General features: G+C 39.8%; 1 protein-coding gene across 1 annotated transcript in view; it reads left to right on the plus strand.

Moving 5' to 3' along the window:
- Nucleotides 1-1,010: 1,010 nt before the first annotated feature.
- Nucleotides 1,011-22,696, plus strand: part of LOC141770629 (SR-related and CTD-associated factor 4-like) — a 32,146-nt gene continuing 10,460 nt past the window's right edge. The window contains exons 1-16 of the mRNA XM_074640357.1: nucleotides 1,011-1,233; nucleotides 2,613-2,696; nucleotides 3,992-4,036; nucleotides 4,166-4,327; nucleotides 4,429-4,552; nucleotides 4,724-4,857; nucleotides 4,948-5,094; nucleotides 5,189-5,262; nucleotides 6,450-6,522; nucleotides 7,715-7,798; nucleotides 8,074-8,159; nucleotides 8,564-8,739; nucleotides 14,405-14,505; nucleotides 14,610-14,723; nucleotides 14,828-14,984; nucleotides 15,084-15,178. Of these exons, the coding sequence (XP_074496458.1) occupies nucleotides 1,204-1,233; nucleotides 2,613-2,696; nucleotides 3,992-4,036; nucleotides 4,166-4,327; nucleotides 4,429-4,552; nucleotides 4,724-4,857; nucleotides 4,948-5,094; nucleotides 5,189-5,262; nucleotides 6,450-6,522; nucleotides 7,715-7,798; nucleotides 8,074-8,159; nucleotides 8,564-8,739; nucleotides 14,405-14,505; nucleotides 14,610-14,723; nucleotides 14,828-14,984; nucleotides 15,084-15,178 (1,686 nt within the window). The 5' untranslated portion in view covers nucleotides 1,011-1,203. The remainder of the gene's footprint in view (nucleotides 1,234-2,612; nucleotides 2,697-3,991; nucleotides 4,037-4,165; nucleotides 4,328-4,428; nucleotides 4,553-4,723; nucleotides 4,858-4,947; nucleotides 5,095-5,188; nucleotides 5,263-6,449; nucleotides 6,523-7,714; nucleotides 7,799-8,073; nucleotides 8,160-8,563; nucleotides 8,740-14,404; nucleotides 14,506-14,609; nucleotides 14,724-14,827; nucleotides 14,985-15,083; nucleotides 15,179-22,696) is intronic.

Genomic DNA, 22,696 nt, shown 5'->3' on the forward strand with positions numbered 1-22,696 from the left:
CAGGACATAACTGTCTATCATGGTCTAGTGAGAGCTGAAAATAATTTTAAAAAGTATACTCTATCATTTTAAATAATTACCCTAAATTTTGTGTATTTGTCGTATTATTATTGTTTATGAACAACATGACTATACACTGCCCTCCCGCGGTGACCACGAGTAACTACACCTCTGTGTATGTTGAAAATTTTATTTTGAAATTATCTACCGGAAGTGTGAGTATGATATAATGTCTGCATTGACGCCACTTTGACTAATTCAGCAGTTCCTCGCTGTCACCGCTAGAGGGCAGCAAACACTCCTGATTTTAAAAACAGCACTGTTAGTGCTTGAACAACAAACTGGTAAAAATGTAAAACCTGTTTCTAACTTGATCTGTTTTTAAGTTTTAATGCCATCCAGTCGTCACAGGTAGCATCATAGAATTGATCAAGCTAGCTCCATAGCAGACTTTAGTAGGAATAATACAGTCATCAATATTGACAGCATTTGTTAGAGGTCTCAATAAAATATGTAGTTATATGTTTATAAAACAATATAAAGCCCTGCATGCATCATGTAACCTGTTGATGTCAAAGACATGTTGATCTGTGTATTTAAAATCAGGAGTGGTTGCTGTCCTCTCAGAGAGGAACTGCGACAGTGAAATTAGTCAAGGTGGCATCAATACAAACGTCATAACGTACTCAAACTTCCGGTGACTCATTTCAAAATAAAACTTCCATTTTACACAGAGGTGTAGTTACTCGTGTTCACCGCGGGAGGTCAGTGTATAGTCGTGTTATTATTGGCCATAAACAATAATAACACGACAAATAAACTCTATTTAGTGTAATTATTTAATATCATGCAGAGTATTTTTAGGAATTATTTAGCATACATATGTTGATGCAAGAAGATGTTAATCTGTGTATTTAGATTGAATTACCATTTTCTGATGACCATGAAGGCAGCATTACCCGGAGACACCGGACGGATACGCTGACCGGACCGGAAGCTACATCCATGACCGGAAGAGGTGGGACCTCGAAGCGCGAAGCTCGGCAGCCATTCCTTCCTAGCAGAGCTCTGACCAGCAATGTGACGCCACATCAGACTCACTTCATGTTGTTAGCGAACAATATATAACCGCACATGGTTCTGCTCGGGTAGAGGAACGGGAAAGAAGTGTTCGTCTACCGGATTCATCAATAACGAGCCATCATGGATGCAGTGAACGCGTTCAACAGCGAGGTAACGTTAGCTCGTGCTGTAGCCCAGAACAGGCTAATGCTAACGATAGCTAATGCTAACGCTAATGCTAATGTCAGCTGCTTTACTTTAACGAGAGCTAACTTGTTAGACAGCTAAGCTAATAGTAGCTATATTCATGTGTTGGATGGTAGAGGGCAGATGTTGGCTCTATTGAACGTGGTCGGTTAAACCCTAAACAGTATAGGCTTTATTGGATTTGTTAGCCGCTATCTTAAAGCAAGTTAATCTTGTGAGGCCTGTGAGCTCAGTGTCCAGCTAATAGTTAACTGTTCCGCCCTCCAGACTGTGATGAGACTGTGATGAGACTATGGTGACTGCTGTCAGTAGTGACGTTAAGATAACAATATCGTATGTAGTTTTATGTCTCACTCCCACAGAGATCACTGTCCTGCTATCAGTATTAAAGATAAAGCTGTGGTCAGTGTTAGCATCATGGCTAATGTTACCCTCTAATGCTGCTTTCTGTCAGGAAGTTCAATGTAAATCTCATTTAACGTTATTAACGCACTAAACCAACTTTAAACATATCAATGTGTGTTATTTGACACACGAGGACTCTGGACTGTCGTTGTGCCTTGATGTATGTTTTACATGTGTGTGTAGTTGGTGGGACATGATGCAGGACTTTAGGACTTTAGCTGCTATATTAACTTACGTGCTGCTTATTATATTATTATATTATGGTGCTTCCAAAGACAATTGCGTTAATGCATTGTTTGTCCATACCTTTAGTCACGGGTATCAACAACAATGATCATTCATTTTTTTGTATTTCTTACGCATTCTTGTAGAAGTTGATTGGCTAGTGTTTTGATCCAAGCTACAGTAAATGTCGAAATGTACTTACACATATGTGTAACGTTATATGCACGTTAGTGAGCCTGATGTAAACAATAAGCTCTGTCAATGAGATACACTAAGAAAACACACATCCACTCTTCTCACTCATAGATGCTTGAATATGGTTATAGGTAGTGTAAGTTGTTAACTTTTATCAAGCTAAGAACATAAATCACGTCACGTTATTGTGGCTGATCAGAAGACGAGTTGCGTGAGAATGGGGATAATCTGTACTTACCTATGTCAAATAGTCTGTGGATATGTAGGTTTATGAAAATAAATACAGTGCTTTAGCACATGGGAAATCTTATTTAAGCCATCTATTTTCTTAATTATATTCAGAGTGTGCTGTTACTGAATTGCATATTGGCTACTAGTGGGAAATGTCTGTATGTTACTGTAGTTTAGTGGTGTCTGTCCATTCCAATGTTATTGTATATTATTATTATTGTTGTAGTATTTTTTTCTTTAATTTTTAAATTAACTGATGTAACTCTTTTTTTTTTTTAAACAATCAGTTATTCTCCATGATTGACATGAAGCCTCCAATATCCCGTGCTAAGATGATGTCTGTAACAAAATCAGCCATCAAAGCTATCAAGGTAAAGTGAATACTGTATAAATTTTATTGTCATAGCAAATAGTGGCTAATGCAAGTGGTGATCTCCTAGACTTTTGGATTACTTGTTTTAGAATTAAATACTGTCATTATACCCAAAGCATTGCGACTTGTGATTTGACCCACTATGAGTTTTGTAATATGCAGTAAATAACAGAATAATGATAATTTTCCTGTCTTAATTATTGCTATCTTTCATCATCTGATTGATAAGCATTACCTCAATGAATACTATACCTACAAATTATAATTTTCACATCAATTACTCACCTCCAGTAGTTTGGATTGATGGATGCAAATGTTTGTACTAGAAGCTACCCATAATTCTGTGTCTTCAATCGACTGAGATATGGCTACCAAAGGGGATTACCTGGTTGGCTACATACTGGGTAGTCAGTGAGTGAGCAACAACTAAACTGTGCTGCTCCAGCAGCTCTGCTGACTAGTGACAAACTATAGATGGAATTTTGGGAGATGGGTGCATTTTCTGTATTTTAGTGAAAAGACGTGTGTTTGGATGTCTTGAGCATACGAGTGGAGATGCCTTAAGGGAATGCTGTGTTAGTAGTTTACTAGGGATCCACCGATACTGACTCAAATAGCTGGATCGGGTATCGGTGAAAGTGGGGCCGATCTAATCAATTCAATTCTATGTTTATATATCATATACATTATACACTGGGATTTTAATTACTGTTTTAAGTTTTGAGCAATTTGTTGCTGCATTAATAATGTTTACACCAAAATTATAATTCCTATTAATTTCAACGATTTTTTTTAAGTTGCTGGTGTACAATTAATTATTTTAATAATAAATATAAATTCAGTACATTTATATCTATGTATTTATTTGTCAATTTGTATTTTAACAAAGTTAAGAAAGCAATGTTTAAGTCAAGCCTGATGTTGCCTTACACATTAAAGATTGATCCCAGTGACTTCCACACAGTGAGGCATACAGCTCATTATTTAAATACTGGTATTGGATCGGTACTTGGTATCGGCCGATACCCAAAACCCAGGTGTCGCTATCGATATTGGGACTGAAAAAGTCGGAAAGGTGCATCCCTATAGTTTGCGTAGACATTTTTGTCTCTTTCCATTTAGCTTAACTACACTGGTAGGTAATGGCTGAAACCTTTGAAAGGTTATTTGACTGATTACAGAAATCCTTTAGTAAATGCTTCATTGCTGTTCCCTACCTCTGGGATTATATCTTGCATAATTAAAGTATTATCTAGTATACTGTGACTGATGTTAACTTTTGTCTTTTATTAGCTTTACAAACATGTTGTCCAGATTGTCGAAAAGTTCATCAAGAAGGTATGTTTTATATAACCTCTTACTGTACATTATATTAAACATTTGAATTCAATCAAAGTGCACATTTTAAATGCAATTTGTCATGAGACAATACGAATAAATTGTTTTGTTTTTGTTTGTTTCCAATAGTGCAAGCCAGAATTAAAAGTCCCTGGTTTGTATGTGGTGGATTCAATTGTTCGACAGTCGCGGCATCAGTTTGGTGTTGAGAAGGATGTATTTGGGCCCAGATTCTTGAAGAACTTCACAGAAACCTTCCAAAACCTTTACCGCTGCTCAGAGGATGATAAGGTACTCTATTTTGTATGTTATGGCTTGTGGTATTTTATATAATTACAATAAACTATAATAGGAAATATCTCAAGTGTGGGATTTTTTTTTTCCTTTATCAGAGCAAAATTGTCCGTGTCCTGAACCTGTGGCAGAAGAATGGTGTGTTTGACATGGACATCATTCAGCCTCTGATGGATATGGTCAATGGAGCCATTGTACCTGGACCTGAACTGGAGGTTGGAGGTAGAGAAATTAATCTAATTATTTTTGGGCAATGTTTGAACCTTTTTTAACAATACACTCGAGTGTTACCTGATGGTAAAGTAAAGTCAGGTTGTAATTTGTCCACTGTTTGATGAACTGCATGCAATGATATCATGCAAAGACGTCAATCTTTTTCTTTTATCTGAACAGTTCCCGCTTACCCCCAACCAGAGACACAGCGTCCTGTCACTAGTGCCTCAGTTGTGCCTGCTGTGCCCCAGCTACCCGGTCCTGATGCCTTAGCTGCTGTGGCACAGCTTTTTCAGTCTCCACATGGTCAGGAGGTAAGCAGTAAATTGGTGTAAGTGCTCTATCTGTTCTGGATCTTTGCAGGTAAAGAATTTTAAAATTCTGACTGACCTCTCCTCCTTTAGCTGCAGAGGATGCTCCAGAACTTCCAGCAGGCGGATAAGACCCTGGCAGCCACCATTGCAAACGACATACCAATCCAACCCCAGATGCCTGCGGCCCAGCTCAACCCGTACAGTGCACACTCAGAAAAGAAAAGCTCTTTAGCTGAGGTAATAGCATAGCTCAGTGTCACAACATAACAGGGTTTGATCATATACACATTTTATTTTTGTTATTAACTGTGTACAATATATATTCCCTCAGAAACTCCTTGACCGTTTTGACTACGACGATGAACCTGAGGATATAATGGCTAAAGAAGGCAGTGCCCAGTCACAGTGAGTTTCAAAAACTGTATTTATGCTGATGCATTTGTTTTGTATGAAAGTGCAGGAACAACAGCACAACATAACATTTTTAGGTTTAGACTTCAGAGAATGTTGCATATATCACACCATTGCAGGTATTTCACCTTTGACAGCTTGCTTGCAATCAATGTGGCTGACAAGTAATACATTCACTTATCTTTTCAATCAGCTGTTAGAGGGCAACATATCTGCTGTTACATCCTATACTGACTCTGGTGTAGCCAGATTTTAGTTCACAAAAAGAAAATGATCAATGTGCTTTTTCTTCAGATAAGTTTCAGTTTTGTTCGTCAGTTAATTTGTGTGTTTTTGGGGCGAGGCAGGTTAAAGTCCCCCTCCTCTTAAGTGTGTTTTGCTTATTGTTCCTTCAGTTTGTTGTTTTACCATCACTGTGCAAAATGATGTACTGTATGTCCACAAACTAGAAGGCTGTTTTCACATTCATTTACTGAAGACAAAAAGTTTTTCTTTGCTCTTCCTCTAATCTCAGTATAATCCTTGTACATATGAGGGAATTTTGTGACATAATTGCAACGACTTTTGAAGCCAATCCCGGTCCAGTATGTAATTTAAGCAAATGCGATATGTAAACTTGAGAGGGGGACTTCATGTGTCAAGTAGTTAAACTTCATAGATTCTGGATTTTTCAATGAGGGAGAAGGAGGGCTAATAAACAAAACGGCACCCACAGTACCATCATTTTCACATCTTGTGTACACTGCAGCAAATCTTTTTTTTTCATTCTAGTTCTTATATACATATCTGTAATGTGCATACAACTAGTCGATGGAGACACATCATTTAGTGTTAAGAGGCCCGTTTTACTGCAGATATTGACTTGTCTCATTATTAAAAGCACAGGTGAAACTAAGAACATTATTCTTTACTCTTTCATATTAAAATGTCCTAGTAAGTCATACCACTGAGCCAGCATGCACAACACCAAGTTTGTGGAATTGAAATCCCTAAATTGATGCAGACCATATTAATGCTAAAAATTTACATCTGTGCTTTTCTTGCTATTACATACCGAAATAGCTGCTGTGAAAAAGGTTTAACTATAATTGTTTTGGTGTAATTAATTTGTTGTGTATTATATTGCCTGTGTAGGTTTATAATGCCCAGACTCACTATCTGTGTATATTTTGTCACGACAGGGGGATTCCTGGTCAGATGCCCAACCCAGAGAATGTTCATCCACATATGACGGGACAGACCGGTGGTATAGAGGTATTAAATTAAAAATGCATTATATCATTACTCAACTAAAGCCAAGTTCACACTACACAACTTTCAAAGTCGTCATATTGCTGTACTGTCCACACTACACAACCTGCTGTCTTGTAATCGGGATTCTTGAAGTCGTTGTTTTCACTCTACATGACTGACCGGTGACAGGAGGTCTCACACTATAAGATCTTTCACCAGGAGGAATCCCTGATGAGTACGTCTGATCTCCAAACTACGTTCTGTCACAAAAACACACAAGAAGATTAATGATGTATACCATGCGCGTAGTCATGCTTGTTGATGTTGTCTTTGGCGCACATGCTCACAAAATTACCGGTTTCCACAGATCTTTACTATTAATCTATTTTCCTCTAAGTGCAACACCAACTTTGGTCTATGTTGCAAATGCAACACATAGCACGCACAGGCGACCCATCCCCCATGGTTCCCCTTCAACCCGTGTCTTGTGCTCTCATTGGCTGTAGCTCACCGACACGTCCAGATGTTTAGCGTGCTAGATATCTAATGTGTCTGCGATGCATGTTATGTGTGATTCTCTGTCCTGTTTTCTATGACATCAGGGACCATGTTGGAAATAAGTGTTTACACATTACATGTTATCCCTTGGATTGTTTTGTTTTCTTTATCAATAAATCAAATCAGTGGGCTTCTTGGCTTGCGAAAAGTTCACACGTAGCGCTCTATTGCCAATTTGCGAGCGCCGAGCTAACGCCGATTTGTCCCTGATCTGCATGGGGCTTTTGTCGAGGTGCTCCAAAAACTATTGGCGAGTAGTAAATCAGAGCTAAAGCTGAAGCAGGAAAAGCCAACACTAGGATTAGCATTGATTCATGGAGAGACTTTTGTCTGGTCAGCTAACATTACTGCCAAGCAGCTGAAATATAGAGTGATATTGTGGTTTTAGCTGACGTGAGTCGCCTCACTGTTTTGAGTGATGCTCGTTCATGTCTATTTAGAGCGAGCAAGCACGAGTCTGACGCTGACTTTCGTTGACTTAACGGCCACAGGTGTCGCTGTTAACAAGCATTTCTTATTCTTTCAAACAGTCCCTTTTAAGTAAAGGATCAAATGTGTGGAGCTGCAAGCTTCAGTTAAAATTTACTTTGGTCAATGCCCCTTTGGTACCGGTTTTTTAACTATCTCCTGTGGCTGTCTCTTTGTCATCCCTCAGCATGGTGGAGGAATGAGTCACGGTGAACATCATATGATGCTAGATGGATATCGCTCCTTAAATGAGGCTTATTCGCAATCACAGGTAAATCTTCAAACCCAGTTTACCCTAACCTGATTAAATGTCTCTCCTGTGAGAGAAAGGCGTTTGGCTTTCAGCTCAAGTTTCACTGCATTTACATTTGAATGTCAACTTTTTCCACAAGTCAGTTCTTCTCAGTACAGTTGAAACAAGACAAAGCCATGGCTACCTCAATTGGCATGAAAACCTCTGGTGTAAACTCTTTAAATTGGTACTTGGAACCCTCTGCTCATTAATTTGGGAAAAATTCAATTATCATGTCATCATTGTATCAATAGGGAAATTCAAGAGAAGACTCAACTGTGAGGCGGGAGGGCAGACACAGAGGCTACGGCAGGAGATCAAGATCCAGATCGGGTTCAAGGTAAGATGCTGCTCATCATAGATAACTGTGTAGTGCTGTGGATTTCAGTTAGAGGTTATCAAATACAGTTGTTTGTCATAGTTTTTATTGGGGCACAGGTTACACTTCTCAAAGCATTTTTTGTAACTACTGTTAATGTTACAGTGGGTTAAGAAATGATTTAATGATCTGCTGTAATAGTCAATGCATCCTGAGGAGTATATTACACATCAGGAAGCACGTACAGTAGCAGTTAGTGCAGGGCAAGCACTGACACTCTCAGCTGCTGCCGTGGACTCCCATTACTCAGTGTTCATGTTGTCATCTTCTGCTCAGCCTATGGTGAAATGGATAACTTTCCTCCCAGAAATGTAATTATTTGGTGACAACATATTTCAGCTGGTTCAATCTTTTTGTTTTTTCAGATCCCCCAGGAGAAGAAAATCAAGATCTACATCCCGCTCAAGAAGGTCGAGGCATCGACGCTCTCATTCTCGCTCCAGAGAACAGCGCCCGAAATCTCGCTCTCGTTCTCTGGACAAGAAGGACAGAGAGCGCAGACAGAAAGGTCTTCCCACTTTAAAGAGCCAGACACTCAGTGGTAAGTGCTACAACAGAAACAAACCTGTGAATGTAATTTATGATACTTGGAGTACACAGAACTGCTGGAATTACTACTGCATGCAAGTCGCAACAACAATATATACTTAACCCAGTAGAGAGGAGCCACGTTGATTTCACAGGCGATAATTATAATAGTTTGAAACCACATTGCTGTGTATCTACAGAAGGCTACAACACACAATTATCATTATCAGTGGTGGATTTTTTGAGTAATCAATTAATAGTTAAGTCTATACAAACAAGTGCTAGTCAAAGCTACCAGAACCCATAGTGATGTCCACAAATCACTTATATTTTTATAGTTGAAAACTTTGATTGACCTGTATGATGGTTTGATAAGCTCAACCTGGATATTGTTTAGGAAGTGGTTTATTTAATTGACTGTATTTCCTTGTGCATCAGAAAGCATAATGAATTTGTATATACAGTATGTTCATGTATTTATGTAAGTAAGTTCAACAACCTTGTTCGTGTCACATTTGTTAATGTAGTGGCTTTAGCTCACACCCGCTCTTGTAAAGCTCTTGAAACATTACGATGTTCCGTCATAGTCCATATTTAAAGAGCTTCATGGAGAAATGACATGTTTTTTTTTCAAGCATTCTACATGCATGTAAAGCTGCCGGAGCATTTATATGGAAAGTAAAGTATATGCTTAAAACGTGAGGTTAACTGTATGCATACACATTCTTCTAAAGTGTGTACTTTAGTGCCATATTTAACACTACTTTTGGTGCATGATGCAGTTACACCAATGTTATAACAGTGGGCTTGTCTGTGGCAGTAATTTTATTTTTTGTTATATTCCACACAATTAATAATTATGATCAAGTGTATTAATGGAACAACTAGGGATGCTAATTTTGAAAAATGTTCTTAACCAATAACCGACCCTCGTTAACCGATTATTAACCGTTAACCAACAAGATTTGTGCCTCGCATGCAGCGGTGCGCCAGCTGCAGTGTATGAGCACTAGGGCTGCACCTAACGATTATTTTTTTAACGATTATTTTTTCGATTAGTCGATTAATCTAACGACTAATTCATCAATTTTTTTATAAATAAATAAACATCAAAAACTTGACTCATTATTATTTCAATACTTTATTCAAATATCTTCTCTTATAAACATAAACATAAAACATAAAACAATAATATTATTATGGCATTATTTCACAACAAATAATATCCCAGTCTTTACTGGTAATCTGTTTTCAGTCCAACATAAAATTTCTCCATAATAAAATTAAAACAATAGCTTGTATTGTAAATTCATGTAAAAGGAATAAAGTGCAATGTTCTTTTTGTGGAAAAAGTCCCCCACTCTGCTTTGTCTTATCCTGAAAAAGAGACACAGAAAGCCATTACAATAATGATAACAGTGGCACTTTTTAAAGTCGGTCTAATTTCCACAGCACTGTTGTGTTATGACATTAGGCTAATAATAATAATAATTCTCATCAGTATTTTTACTTAAAGGGACTGTTTGTAACTTTTTAAGCGTATAAATGTAGCGGGTCGGCACATATGCGCGTTCGCATATGCGCGCTCGCGTGTGGCTGGAGCCTCGTCTCCGCTGCCTGCTCTCCTTCACTCAGACGGCACGCGCGTCCTCGCTGTCTCGCTCCACCTCTAGACGTGAACGCGCGCTCACTACACACTGCAGAAGAGTTAGTTTAGCTCTGAGAATATCTAGTGAATGCACAGGGGACGTTTGTGCAGAAATAACTGCTGCAGCTCCTCCAGACCAACAGAGGTTTCCCGTGTCTTGTGAAGTGACGGAGCTCTTCAGAGAGTTACGTTGTCTTCTCGTTACCGACCGGGTGCCGGTGTCTCCTCTGCTCTGTCCGGCTGCGGGCGGAGAGAGCAGAGGAGACACGGTGCAGAGCCCCGCTGCATCAGCCTGCACTTAGGCAGGAAAAGCCAACACTAGGATCAGATCTAAATCATGTTCATGGAGAGACCTTCGTCTGGTCAGCTAACATTACTGCCAAGCAGCTGAAATATAGAGTGATATTGTGCTTTTAGCTGACGTGTGTCGCCTCACTGTTTTCAGCGATGCTCGTTCAGGTATATTTAGAGCGAGCAAGCGCGAGCCCGACGCTGACTTTCGTTGATTTCACGGCCACAGGTGTCGCTGTTAAGAAGAATTTCTGAAAGTTACAAATAGTCCCTTTAAGTACTTAACTTAAAACTTAAAATGGTTTAGACATGGATTTATTTCATCACTGTAATAATATGCAGTTAAGATAAACATTAGCAAATGTACTTTTGCATCAGTGTGGAGCAGTGTGTCTTGCTGCTGTCTTCTTGACGCAGCGCTCCGGGATGCCTTCTTGTCAGGTGCTCGTGCATTGCACTTGTACTGCTGTGGTACGCCATCTCCATTCTGCACAACTTACAGAGCACCGCATTGTTGGGTCTCTGTTTGAAGTATTCCCACACCTTTGATGAACATGGGAGAGGTTTTTTGACACTTCTTGCTCGCTGGGGGAATCAGAATCCATGCTTGTACCGGGCGCAGCGCATTTTCATTACGTCATCCGATGCGTCGACGCACGTTACGTAAATCGACGTATTTACGTAATCGACTACGTCGACGAATCGGCCCAGCCTAATGAGCACAACAGATAACCGAGTCCCCAGTTCACTGTCAGGAGAGCTACTGTAGCAGCCACGGTGCTGCGTTCACTGTCTCCAGTTCACCGTCGGGGAGCGTTACTATAGCAGCCATGATGCTGCGTGTAGTGTCGAGGTCATTCAGCCACTTTCCCAGTAAAAGTTTAGTTTAGCAGGTTGTCAACTGTGTGTCTGCCCGGCATAACTTAAGCGTGTGTCCGACAAACAGTGCGTGTATTTGTGCCACGTGAGCAGCTCTAGCATTGCTGGTGGCTTCGCTGTGAACGTAGCTGTAGCAGTGTGTTTACAGTTTATTTGTCGGTCGATAGATGCTACAACTCCTCCGCTCAAGCAAGCTCGAGAGACCGGAGCCAACTTCCTGTATCCTGCAACTCCGGCTCCGCCTCTTAAGGTGGGCTGTTAAGGTTGACCAGCTTTTCTCCTTAAAGTGACGAGCCGCTCAGCTTTTTAATTAATTAATAACATTTCTTTTAACCGTTTTAACTGATAGCGTTAATCTGTTAAAATATGTTGGTTAACGGTTAATTATTAACATCCCTAGGAACAACAGCAGCAGTCTTATTCATTTAGGCACAAGATTAAGCTATACGCTGAGGGCAAGAGATATGTTTTTATGCCTCCATGCTAGAAACAGCCGTGGCCAGAGGCATTATGTTTTCGGGTTTGTTGCCCGTCTTTACCATTCTTGTGAACACAATATCTCGGGAATGCCTTGAGGGAATTTCTTCAAATTCGACACAAACGTCCACCTGGACTCAAGGATGGACTGATTAGATTTTGGTGGTCAAAGGTCAAGGTCACTGTGACGACATGTCAGTCCCATTCTCATTAACGCAATATCTCGGGAATGCCTTGAGGGAATTTCTTCAAATTCGACACAAACGTCCACTTGGTCTGAAGTATGAACCGATTAGAATTTGGTGGTCAAAGGTCAAGGTCACTGTGACCTCTGAAAGCATGTTTTTGTCCATAACTCAAGAATTCACATTCTAATTATGACAATTTCACACACACTTCTAACAGGATAAATGATGTAGTGATGACATTTTAGACAGACATGGATGTAAACTGCAACTTGACTTATTGGCGGAGACATACAACCGCGAGGCGGTAATTCTAGTTAATTTTAAGTATTGATGACATTTCCATTGTCTTTAGATTAGGCCTGCATGATATAAGGAAAATCTGCGACGTGCGATAATATTGTTCAATATTGCGATGACGAGTGATAAATAAGGAAATATTGAAGTGTGCATATTAGCTATACTTAAGTCATCCTGGTTGTCTTTAAATTCAGAACCGTATTAGAATTGAATATTTTAAATACAACTAGGCTACATGTCGTTTCTAGAGCGGTCACCATATAAACTCATTAATATCTCACTGAAAACAAATATAAAATGTTAATAAAATAAATAATATTCCTGAATGGAGTTTATAAAGACCGAAGAACACAGACATTAGTCAGTATCAGTCGTTCCTCCTTTCCTCTGTCCTCCCTCTGCTGATGTGATTCACTGCGGCAGGTAATGTTGCCGCTGGTAGAGAGAGGGAGGAGGGGCTGCTATGTCTCAGCCATCAGATGAGTTTACAAGTAAGATATGTGGCAAACTAACCTAACAGTTAGACTACATAGCCTACTGCCAGCTTTTGTTTTAGCTTTTGTTTTAGCTTGTGTAGCCGAGGGTTACGTTGCTCCTATACTTTATGAAGATAATAAAATAATAACACGGAGGCTTGTCTGAGGCTAGTCTGCAGTGCACCCTTGTCAATAACAGCGCATCGCCGCTTCACGCCCTCCGTTCCACCCTTCACAATAAATTCTAAGGACACAAACGCTGGATCACTGCTTACTAGAGGGAACTAAAGTCATTCACAACTCAACTAAATGACTTACACGTGTTTACAATTCGTTGTTAGCCGCCGAGCTAACGCGCTGTGCTAGTGTAAACATAGCGCCGACATAGCGAGACTGCACAGAGAGCAGATTGAAACATCGCCTAACTACATGTTTAAGCGTTTCATCATGTGGCTGAACAGGTGGAATTATAACGTATCTTGGCTTTACACGCAAAGTTTTATTGCACTTACTTACAGAAACGAGCATAGTTGTCGTCAACTCGTCTCCGCCGCGGCCTCTCTGATCAACTGTTCACTGACTTCGCTGTGTGTATTTATGTGTTTGGAGTGCTCTGACACAGAGCAGGAAGAGGCTGCAGCGTGATAATAAATACTACAGTCTTGATACCGGAGCCCATTTAATAATGGGTTTAGTTAACCATCCCTAAATAAAATGATTTAACTTTATTCACGTCGCGTTTCAGACAGCCTTTTGCGATGTGTTTATCGTGCATGTTCATATCGCGATGACGATGAAAATACGATTTATCTGTCAGCCCTACTTTGGATTTGGTTTGACTTGTTTGTCTTGTTGTGATCCTTAGTTTTTGGTTCATTGTTTTTGTTTTGTTTGTATTAATGGAACAGCAGCAGCAGTCTCATTCATTTAGGCACACGGTTAGGAAAACGTCCACTTGGACTCAAGGATGAGCTGATTAGAATTTGTTGATCACAGGTCAAGGTCACTGTGACCTTAAGTCCATCCCGTTCTCGTGAATGCAATATCTCAGGAATGCCTTAAGGGAATTTCTTCAAATTGGCACAAATGTCAACATGGTCTCAAGAATTAACTTTAAAATACAGGACCATTGGTTGCCAACAGGCAACCAGATTTGTCATTTCCCAGCAAAACTGGGTAACCATACCTAGATTTCCTTGGCAACCACATTTGTCAACCATTTCATGCTTACAGGTTGACTAGGGAATCTGAGTAGTAACCTTTACATTTGAACCTTAAATTCCAAGTAAACACTATCCATGAAAACCGGTAAATTAGATTTAAAAGACAACTTGAGTATCTATTGAGCATTCACATTTAAACAGATAGGGAAGTTAAACACTTGCATGTTCCAAGCCGTTTGTAATCTCATTTTGCTTTTAGTTTGCAGCACTACACTTTGGGTTGGACAACTAGACAAGAAAACTCAGCAGGCCGACGTGATGTCCCTTTTGGAAGAGTTCGGCCAGATTGATTCCATCAATGTAGGTTTGGAGTATTCATGTCAAAGATACCTGTAATCCTCTGTGGTCCTAAGATGATGTTCTCAAGTTTTTGCACTAACACCTCTTCGTTTCTCTATGTCCAGATGATTCCTCCGAGGGGTTGTGCCTATATTGCTATGGTTCACAGACAAGATGCCAATACAGCCTTGAACAAACTCAGTAGGGGGTCATACAAAGTCAATCAGAAACCTGTTAAGGTACATGAGTACAGATTTCTTATATTAACAGTTTTAAATTGGTTTTGTGACTTGTTGTAGTGGTGATTGTTAACTTGATCATAGCTAATATCATTCTTGCCTAGATTGCTTGGGCTTTGAACAAAGGTATAAAATCAGCGCACAAAAAGTTCTGGGATGTGGAGCGAGGAGTTACCTACATTCCCTGGACCAAAGTCAAAGTTGAGGAGTTGGAGAGCTATCGGGAAGGGGGTATACTGGACACAGAGACACTAAATCCAGGTAAACACTCATCAATTCCTCTAGCATGGCCATTTCAGCTGCTGCAGGCAATGAGAAACAGTTTCCTAACGTTGTTTTTGTATTTTCCATCGTGCACAGAGTGGAATAATGGCAAGGACCTCATTAAGCAGGCAGCTGTAAATGGAGCTCTGGAAAGTGTACCAGCAGATGGAACCGTCACTGCTCGCATTCAGGTAATGCTAACACAGTCTTTAAACACCTTCTTTTTGATATTACAAGTGCTGATATTTTATTGGTTCAATGGCCTTGGTGTTGGAGGCTTACTTCACAATCTTTATTGTGGAGGCTGTAAGGAAAATCAGTTATTGTTGCATATAAGTAGTGGAGCTTATCTGAACCACCCTCTCGTCTTTAAAAGTCACTGCAGGTTTAAATAATAAAAAAAAAAATACCCAAGTGAATGACAAAATCTTCTAAATCTTTTAAATCAAATCTGTTAGAAATACTGTGTCGAAAGACTATCCCATTCATTGAGAAATACTCTGCAAATCAAGGTGTACACATGCCACTCTTCTATGGCTTACCTAGCTTCAGAAAGCTTTCATCAGGGCTTATACCATGGGTCAGGGAAAATACCTAGTCCTAATTGGCTGAAAAGTGTTTATTAAAAGTGTGTTCTGGTACACGTGATACTTAGTTCAGTGAAATCACTGTTACACTGTAAAGTGGTGCTCAGCCTATATTAGGCCATAAGTAACCATCGTAACATTACTGAGGCCTGTGCCATGTTATTGGTGAAATGCACTTTAAACTAGCTGACGTTTCAAACAAAGACGATCACTGTGTCAGCCAAAATAGAGCTTTAAAAAATGAATTTTCAGTTTCAGCCGATGCCGCAAGACTGTGTATGCTCTTGTAACATTTAACTTAGGTTTAGGCTACGGTTTAGTCAGTAGTGATTGCATCTAGGGCTGGGTGAGAAAATAAAACAATTAAAAAAAACTTCACCATGATATCTTCAACAAATACGAGGGGTCTGTATTGTTGTGTGCCCCCGTCGGCCTCAGGCCGCTCAGGTCTCGGCCTTACTTCCCCCCTGGTGCTCTGTCCCTTGTGCTTCTGGGCAGAGTTTCCTCGAGGTGCGGGGCGCCCCGTGTTGTTATGGCCTTTGCCGCTTGTCCATGTCTGCCGGTCTGCTTAGAGGGCGCCGCCGGGCAGGTTGAGCACTCAATGGAATCTCCGTTAAAGTTAGTAGCTCCATTATTTAGCCAAGCAGGACTGTGTTGCCCCCCAACTTCTAGCAGCTAACATAACTAACTCGCCTCCTACTGCATTATCAGGGGGAAAAACAGGGTGCGCCACTCAGATTTAGTAGTAGTAGCTCAATAAACACAGGCACACAAACGCACGCACGCACGCACACACGCACGCACGCACACACATACACACACATACACACATAAACAAAGAGCAGAGTATCAGAATCGTTTGCTGACCCCGGCGGGGAGAAATGGCTTCAAATAGACCCTGTGTTGTGTCGGCTCGGCAGATTCTGCTTCCAGTGATCGTTGATCAGCCCCAAAAATCCTGATCGGAGCACCCTTGAAATTTACCTATTGGCCAGTGTTTACGTTTATGTGTGTATATTTTTGAGCTTGTGAGCTCCATGTGTCATATCTTCACAACTGAAGTATAACTGGATGACAACTTCTTTATATGGAACATATTCCCTTGCAAATTTGCTTGAAAAGCAACACAGTGGCATGCAAAGTGTTTGTGTAGAGGATCATTATTTGTCATATTTGATACCTTGAATGCTAACGAAGCGGAAATATCAAGGTACTTATTTTGGTTATGATATAATATAAATTGGATAGCTTCAGCCAATCGCAGATATATTCAATCTTTGACCCAACCAGACAGAGAAACTCATATTAAACACTTAATTGACGCCCTTCAATGCTCAGAATAAAAAAAATGTTGTGGCTTTGAGGAACTCAACTTTCTAAGTGAGCTCTCAGTTCTTCTCATTGTGTAGTCTTGACTTGATGTTGAACTCTGAGCTCGACGCTTGTTATGTGAAAGTTTCTCAAAGAGGTCGGACAGCCTGTAAATGGTTCCATGTTACAATTTGCTGCCGAGACTCGTGCTTTTAGAAAACATTCTCAGTCAAGGTGTGTGCAACAGACATGGGATATGATAATTATGAGTATTTTAGAGTGTTGAATTAAACTGTTTTATGAAAAAATAAATTTTTATGGGTCTGTCTTAAATGGATATCAGATTATTTACTCTATAAGAGGGGTTGTCAACAAGTCACTCGCGTCTTTGTATGCATCATGAGGGTTGTTTCAGAGTCACTAAATAAGCAGATGAGTCTAAATTGGTGATTTTGATCCACTTTGCCACAATTCAGATAAGCTCCTCTGCTGATAGGCTTTAAATCCAGGAATGCTTTTTCATCCCTTTCTCCTTTTTCTTTGCAAAATATTTGCATCTTCACTCAGTTACCTTGTACTGTGCAGTATAACTTATTCAAATAAAGTGGGAATCACACAAAAACTTTAATTACTGTGGTATGTGTAGAGGGAAGCATTTATGTGATCCTTTCTGTTTTCCATATCTGAGCTCTGTTATACAGAATGTCTGGGTCTGTGTTTTGCAAAGTTATCGGTAATTGTGTAAAAAAAATGTTTTCATTTTCACATCAAATTACTAAAAAAAGTTTTCCTAACAATCCACCAGTGGTTGAATGACACAAAAATATTTAAATGGTTGAATAGATGAATCAGCTTCTTGTTGTGTTTTGGTTGCAATGGGTGTGAACCCAACACTCATGGATATATAAACTGATATTGAGCTTGCAATAACTCAATTAAAGCACAAATGTGACAGGTTCAGGTCATCACCCAATATGAAGTAAAAATCTAAGTTTTAGTTAGCAGTTTTGTTACAATTTTAAAGCAAATTTTAAAAAACAAAATTCCTCACAGGCTGAATAAACAAACAAGGTTTAATAAAACGCGATCCAGCTGGACTGTCTTCAACCTGCCATACTCAGCAGGCGCGCTAGACTGCATATCTCTCTGTGAAGAGAAAGGTTGCTCACATGTCTTGAGGTTCGAGAGAATCTGACTGTTGGCTGCTGGTTGGACTTAAAGGCCCGGTTGGGAGGAGGTGTCCAAGTCGGAGACAAGGTAAGCCGACAGCATCGTTAGTGCCAAACCCATTAATGAAAACTGGGCAGGATATATGCTTTTTGAATTTGTTTAGATACATTTTTAACAAGGGGAATATTGCCTAGCAAAACAAGGCCTGAGCCATTGTTCATGACTCGGTGCCCATGTACTGCAGTACTTACAGCAGGTTTCAGTTACCTATGCTTTTCTTTATACTGGACATTGAGCTCCAGCGTGTGACATTGATTGAAATATACTGGAAAAACAAAGTTCGGAAACTTGTGTTTGGTGGATTATTTCTCTGTTGTTACAATGCTAATGGTCATTGTATTTTACATCGTTGGAAAGCCTGTTTATTTACCTTCGCAATGATGTCCAACTTGTAAGGATCATGCATTTGTGGGATGAGCAGCACAGCTGATTATGTGGGTAGCGCCCAAGAAAAATTTGCCAAAATGCTCTGCCAATGGTAAACAGTGTATTCTCCTGTTGGAATTGACTCTTGTTTTGAGTTGATTGGATGATTGAACTCTCTATCAGTAACAAGGAACAAACAAGACATATTGACTATTTTACACTTTATTCATTTAATCCACCGTCAGGAGCCTCAGTAGCGATGGAAGATCCATACGCAGCCACAACAGCCTGGCACCTCCTCCTCATGCTGGTCACCAACCTGGTCACACGTTGCTGTGGGATGGCGTTCCATTCCTCAACCAGGATTGGTTGCAGGTCAGCCAGCGTGGTTGTGTTGGTCACTCTTAACACATACAGCACGCCCAAGCTGATCCCACAAGTGTTGAAGTGTGGACTCTTGGCAGGCCGTTCCATTCTCTCTACTCCCACATTGTGGAGGTAGTCTGTGATAACCCTGGCTCAGTGGGGGCGAGCGTTGTTTCTTGGAGGATGAAGTTAGGTGCCAGATTGTGGAGATATGGGATCGCCACTGGCTGCAGAATCTCATCCCGATATCTCCCTGCATTGAGATGGCCTTCAATGATGACAAGCCTTGTTTTGCCAGTGAGGGAGATGCCGACCACCAAAAGCTGTTACTCGATCGGTGCAACAATCAGCATAGCATTCTCCGCGTCGTCTCCATACTTTGACCCTGCCATCCGACTTTGGCAGACAGATCCTGGACTCATCACTGAACATGACATTCCCCCACATGTTCAGGTTCCATTGTCTGTGTTGTCAACACCAGCGCCAACGGGCCTGACGGTGAAGGGCAGTCATTGCAGGCTTCCTGGTAGCCTTATGAGAATACACTGTTTACCATTGGCAGAGCATTTTGGCAAATTTTTCTTGGGCGCTCCCCACATAATCAGCTGTGCTGCTCATCCCACAAATGCATCATCCTTACAAGTTGGACATCATTGCGAAGGTAAATAAACAGGCTTTCCAACGATGTAAAATACAATGACCATTAACATTGATACAACAGAGAAATAATCCACCAAACACAAGTTTCCGAACTTTGTTTTTCCAGTTTATTAGGGAAAAACTCCACAATCCAAAACTACTCAATCCACTCATGTGGCATAGTCTTAGGTATCAACAAAGCTCAGCTATCGCTTTGAATGCCCTCCTGATTTCTGCGATCTTGTTGTTGGTCATTTATTTCTGAATTAACCATTTTTCCTGCTTACCTCTGACTCAGTTGTTAGGCTATATCTATTTCTTTGTCACATCTTAAAAGATCAGTAAAAGAAATTGGCTCTAGTTTGCTTAAGCCTTGTTTCCACACAGTTTTGTTTTGTGTCCGTAAATCCGCAAATCATACGTATTACGGCCCCTAGTGTTCAACGCTAGGAAATGCACCTTTTTACGGATAGATAGAAACATCACCGCAGATATGGGAGAGAAGTTACTGATTAGATATAAAACAGTGTTTTAATATCTATGTATTACTGTCTGTGTTGTGCCGTCTAGACGAGTGAAGTGAAAAGTTCAACGGCTTATGCACTATGCATGCACATAGAGTACATGCACAGTGGTTCATATGTCTTTTAACGAAATAGTTCAGAAAACTTATGCTGTCGAACTTTTTACTTAGAAAAAAAATTTATAAAAAGAGCTGTATCAGTCAATCAGTTATTCATTTGCTAATTCCACATGAAGTTAGCATGACATGCTAACATAACATGCTAACTTCCTGTGACACACAGGGCATATGGCCTGTCCATTATCTGCCACAAAAGTTACATTTTTGTGAATGTATTCGAAGAAAAAACGGAAGGAGTTCCGCAAACACATTGGAGATCGGGGAGGTTCCCAATGGAATGAACAGACTTATGGTTGATTCGCATACGTACACAGAGCTATGTGGAAACAAGGCGTTAGTTTATTTATCAATGTAGAATATGATCAGGAAATAATTACAGTAGCCAACCTACAATTAGCTATTTTTGAGACATGAATGGGTTTGACTTGCTTATATTCAGGTTTAAACCTTTTCAATAAAGTACAGTATGATATAAAAGTATAAAGCTAAGAGAAAATTAATTCTGCCCAGGCCTACTGCTGCTTTTGAAGACAATTTTTCTTAAAAGGTAGTACTCTGTATTCGTCACACTGAGGATAATTGCCTTTGTACCAAAGGCAACAGGACACAAAATAAATCAGTCCGTTTTATAATTGTTTGTGGATTAGATGTTTTTATACAATAGCATTTCATGGAACTGCCAGATTGAAAAATTCAAATCAGCACTTGAAATTACTTAGATTAGCTTTTCTTTTTGCTATAATGAATAAAACCAAAAAAGGGTGTGTGCCCAAATGTCTGCCTGCTTAATCATGATGTTGCACAAAAAATATGTATTGCATTTGGGGCTAAATTTGGCCTAGAAGCTGTGATAGGTGTGTTAATCCTGATTGTTATTCTTACTGTTGTGCTGTCATCATAGAGCAGATCAGTGAGCAGAGATACTTAATTATTTGACACTCCCAAACCGTTTCATGTTTGCGCCTCATTGAGCAGCATACAGTCCAAGGGACTTGAATTTGATTTATTGTGTAAAGTAAACTATTTTGTGGGTCTAAATACATTTGCTCTGTAAACTCTCCCAGTCCTTTACTTTAAATATGTGGAGTTCTAGACATGAAGGAAAAGGAAAGTTCATAGTTGTCACTCAGGCCACATGCATGTTGTGTGCCGTTTGCCCCAAATGTAAAAAAAAAATAACATGCAACATGACATCAGTAAACTGCACACTGTGCCTTCATGTTTACCCACAAAGCCATTTTATGGACACGTCATACCAAATAAAATTTTTTACATAGAAGCAAAAGATCAATCAGTAAAGATTCATCTCAATCAAGCACTTGTTGTTTTTTTGGAAACTTAAAAACCTAGTTGTCTACTTATGGCTGTCGCAATAACCTCAATATTGCAATACCTCAATATTGACAAGCTAACCGCAGGGGATGGCAAGCAACCGCCCCATTTTTTCTCTTTTTTTTAATTCTTCGCAATGGGAGTGCCGCATTTTTACACTAAAAACAGAAGCAGTGTGACGAGGTGCTGAGCGTCTAATCTGTGCTAAGTGCTGCATGTATGGTGTTTTTTTTCTGGTGGTCGAGAGTTTATAAATGTTCAACTGGGGTAAAACAACAGTCACGTCCTACATGTAGGCTACAAGTGCTGGACAACAACAAAAATGGAGAAGAAATTAATACACAAAGACCGGCGGGTCTGTCCTCTCTCCCTACATGCTTCAGCCTTCCCTTCATCCAGAGCAAGTACTCTACCTTGTGCCGACATTTTGATATTCCGTATCATAGCAACCAGACACAACCAAAGTGCAGCTGAAAAAATGCTGAGCGTCATTGCCCTTCTTTTTTCTGCATTTAACAATAACAATAATAGCCTAACAATAAAGCTTATTTATATAGGACTGAAATCAGAATAAATGAAGTAATTTGCAAAAATTGCAATAATACCGCATATCGCGCTGTGGAGCCAATCATTATCACCACGGGAAATTCCTTCACTGCGACAGCCCTATGTCTGTATGTTTAGTCCATATCTGCCCAGCACTGTAAATTTTGGCGGCTATTTTAGATTTAGTATTAGTCTTAAGACGAAAATGCTTATTCGTGTTAGTCACATTTTATTTCTATTTTCCATAGATTTGGTCGAGGACAACTCAAAACGTTTTAGTCCAGTTTTAGTTGCTGAAAAGTCATTACATTTTAGTCAACCTTTCGTCATTACTTTTAGTCGAATTGTGTTCTCTCTCAATTTTGTCAGCTATTTTTTAACTTTAAAAATAATTTTAGTCAGTTGAAAAACCCAGGTTGAATGATTAAGAATACAGTTGTGTAGTTACTCTAGAGTCCTCTTGACTGCTCATTGGTGATGCGCGGTCCGCGGTCCCATTATGAGACCTAATCCGCCTACATTTTTGTCTCGTCTTTTTTCGTCAAAGATATTGCATGTTTGATATCATCACTGTTAGTGTTCAATGTCGTTGGTGCCGTCTCATCTTAGTCATGGAAGGAAAGGTTGTTTATGAACATATTGCATCATAGTTTTTGTTAATGAAAAATATAACTGAATTTCATCAGACA

The sequence above is a fragment of the Sebastes fasciatus genome, chromosome 7 (assembly GCF_043250625.1).
Source record: "Sebastes fasciatus isolate fSebFas1 chromosome 7, fSebFas1.pri, whole genome shotgun sequence".
Taxonomy (NCBI): Eukaryota; Metazoa; Chordata; class Actinopteri; order Perciformes; family Sebastidae; genus Sebastes; species Sebastes fasciatus.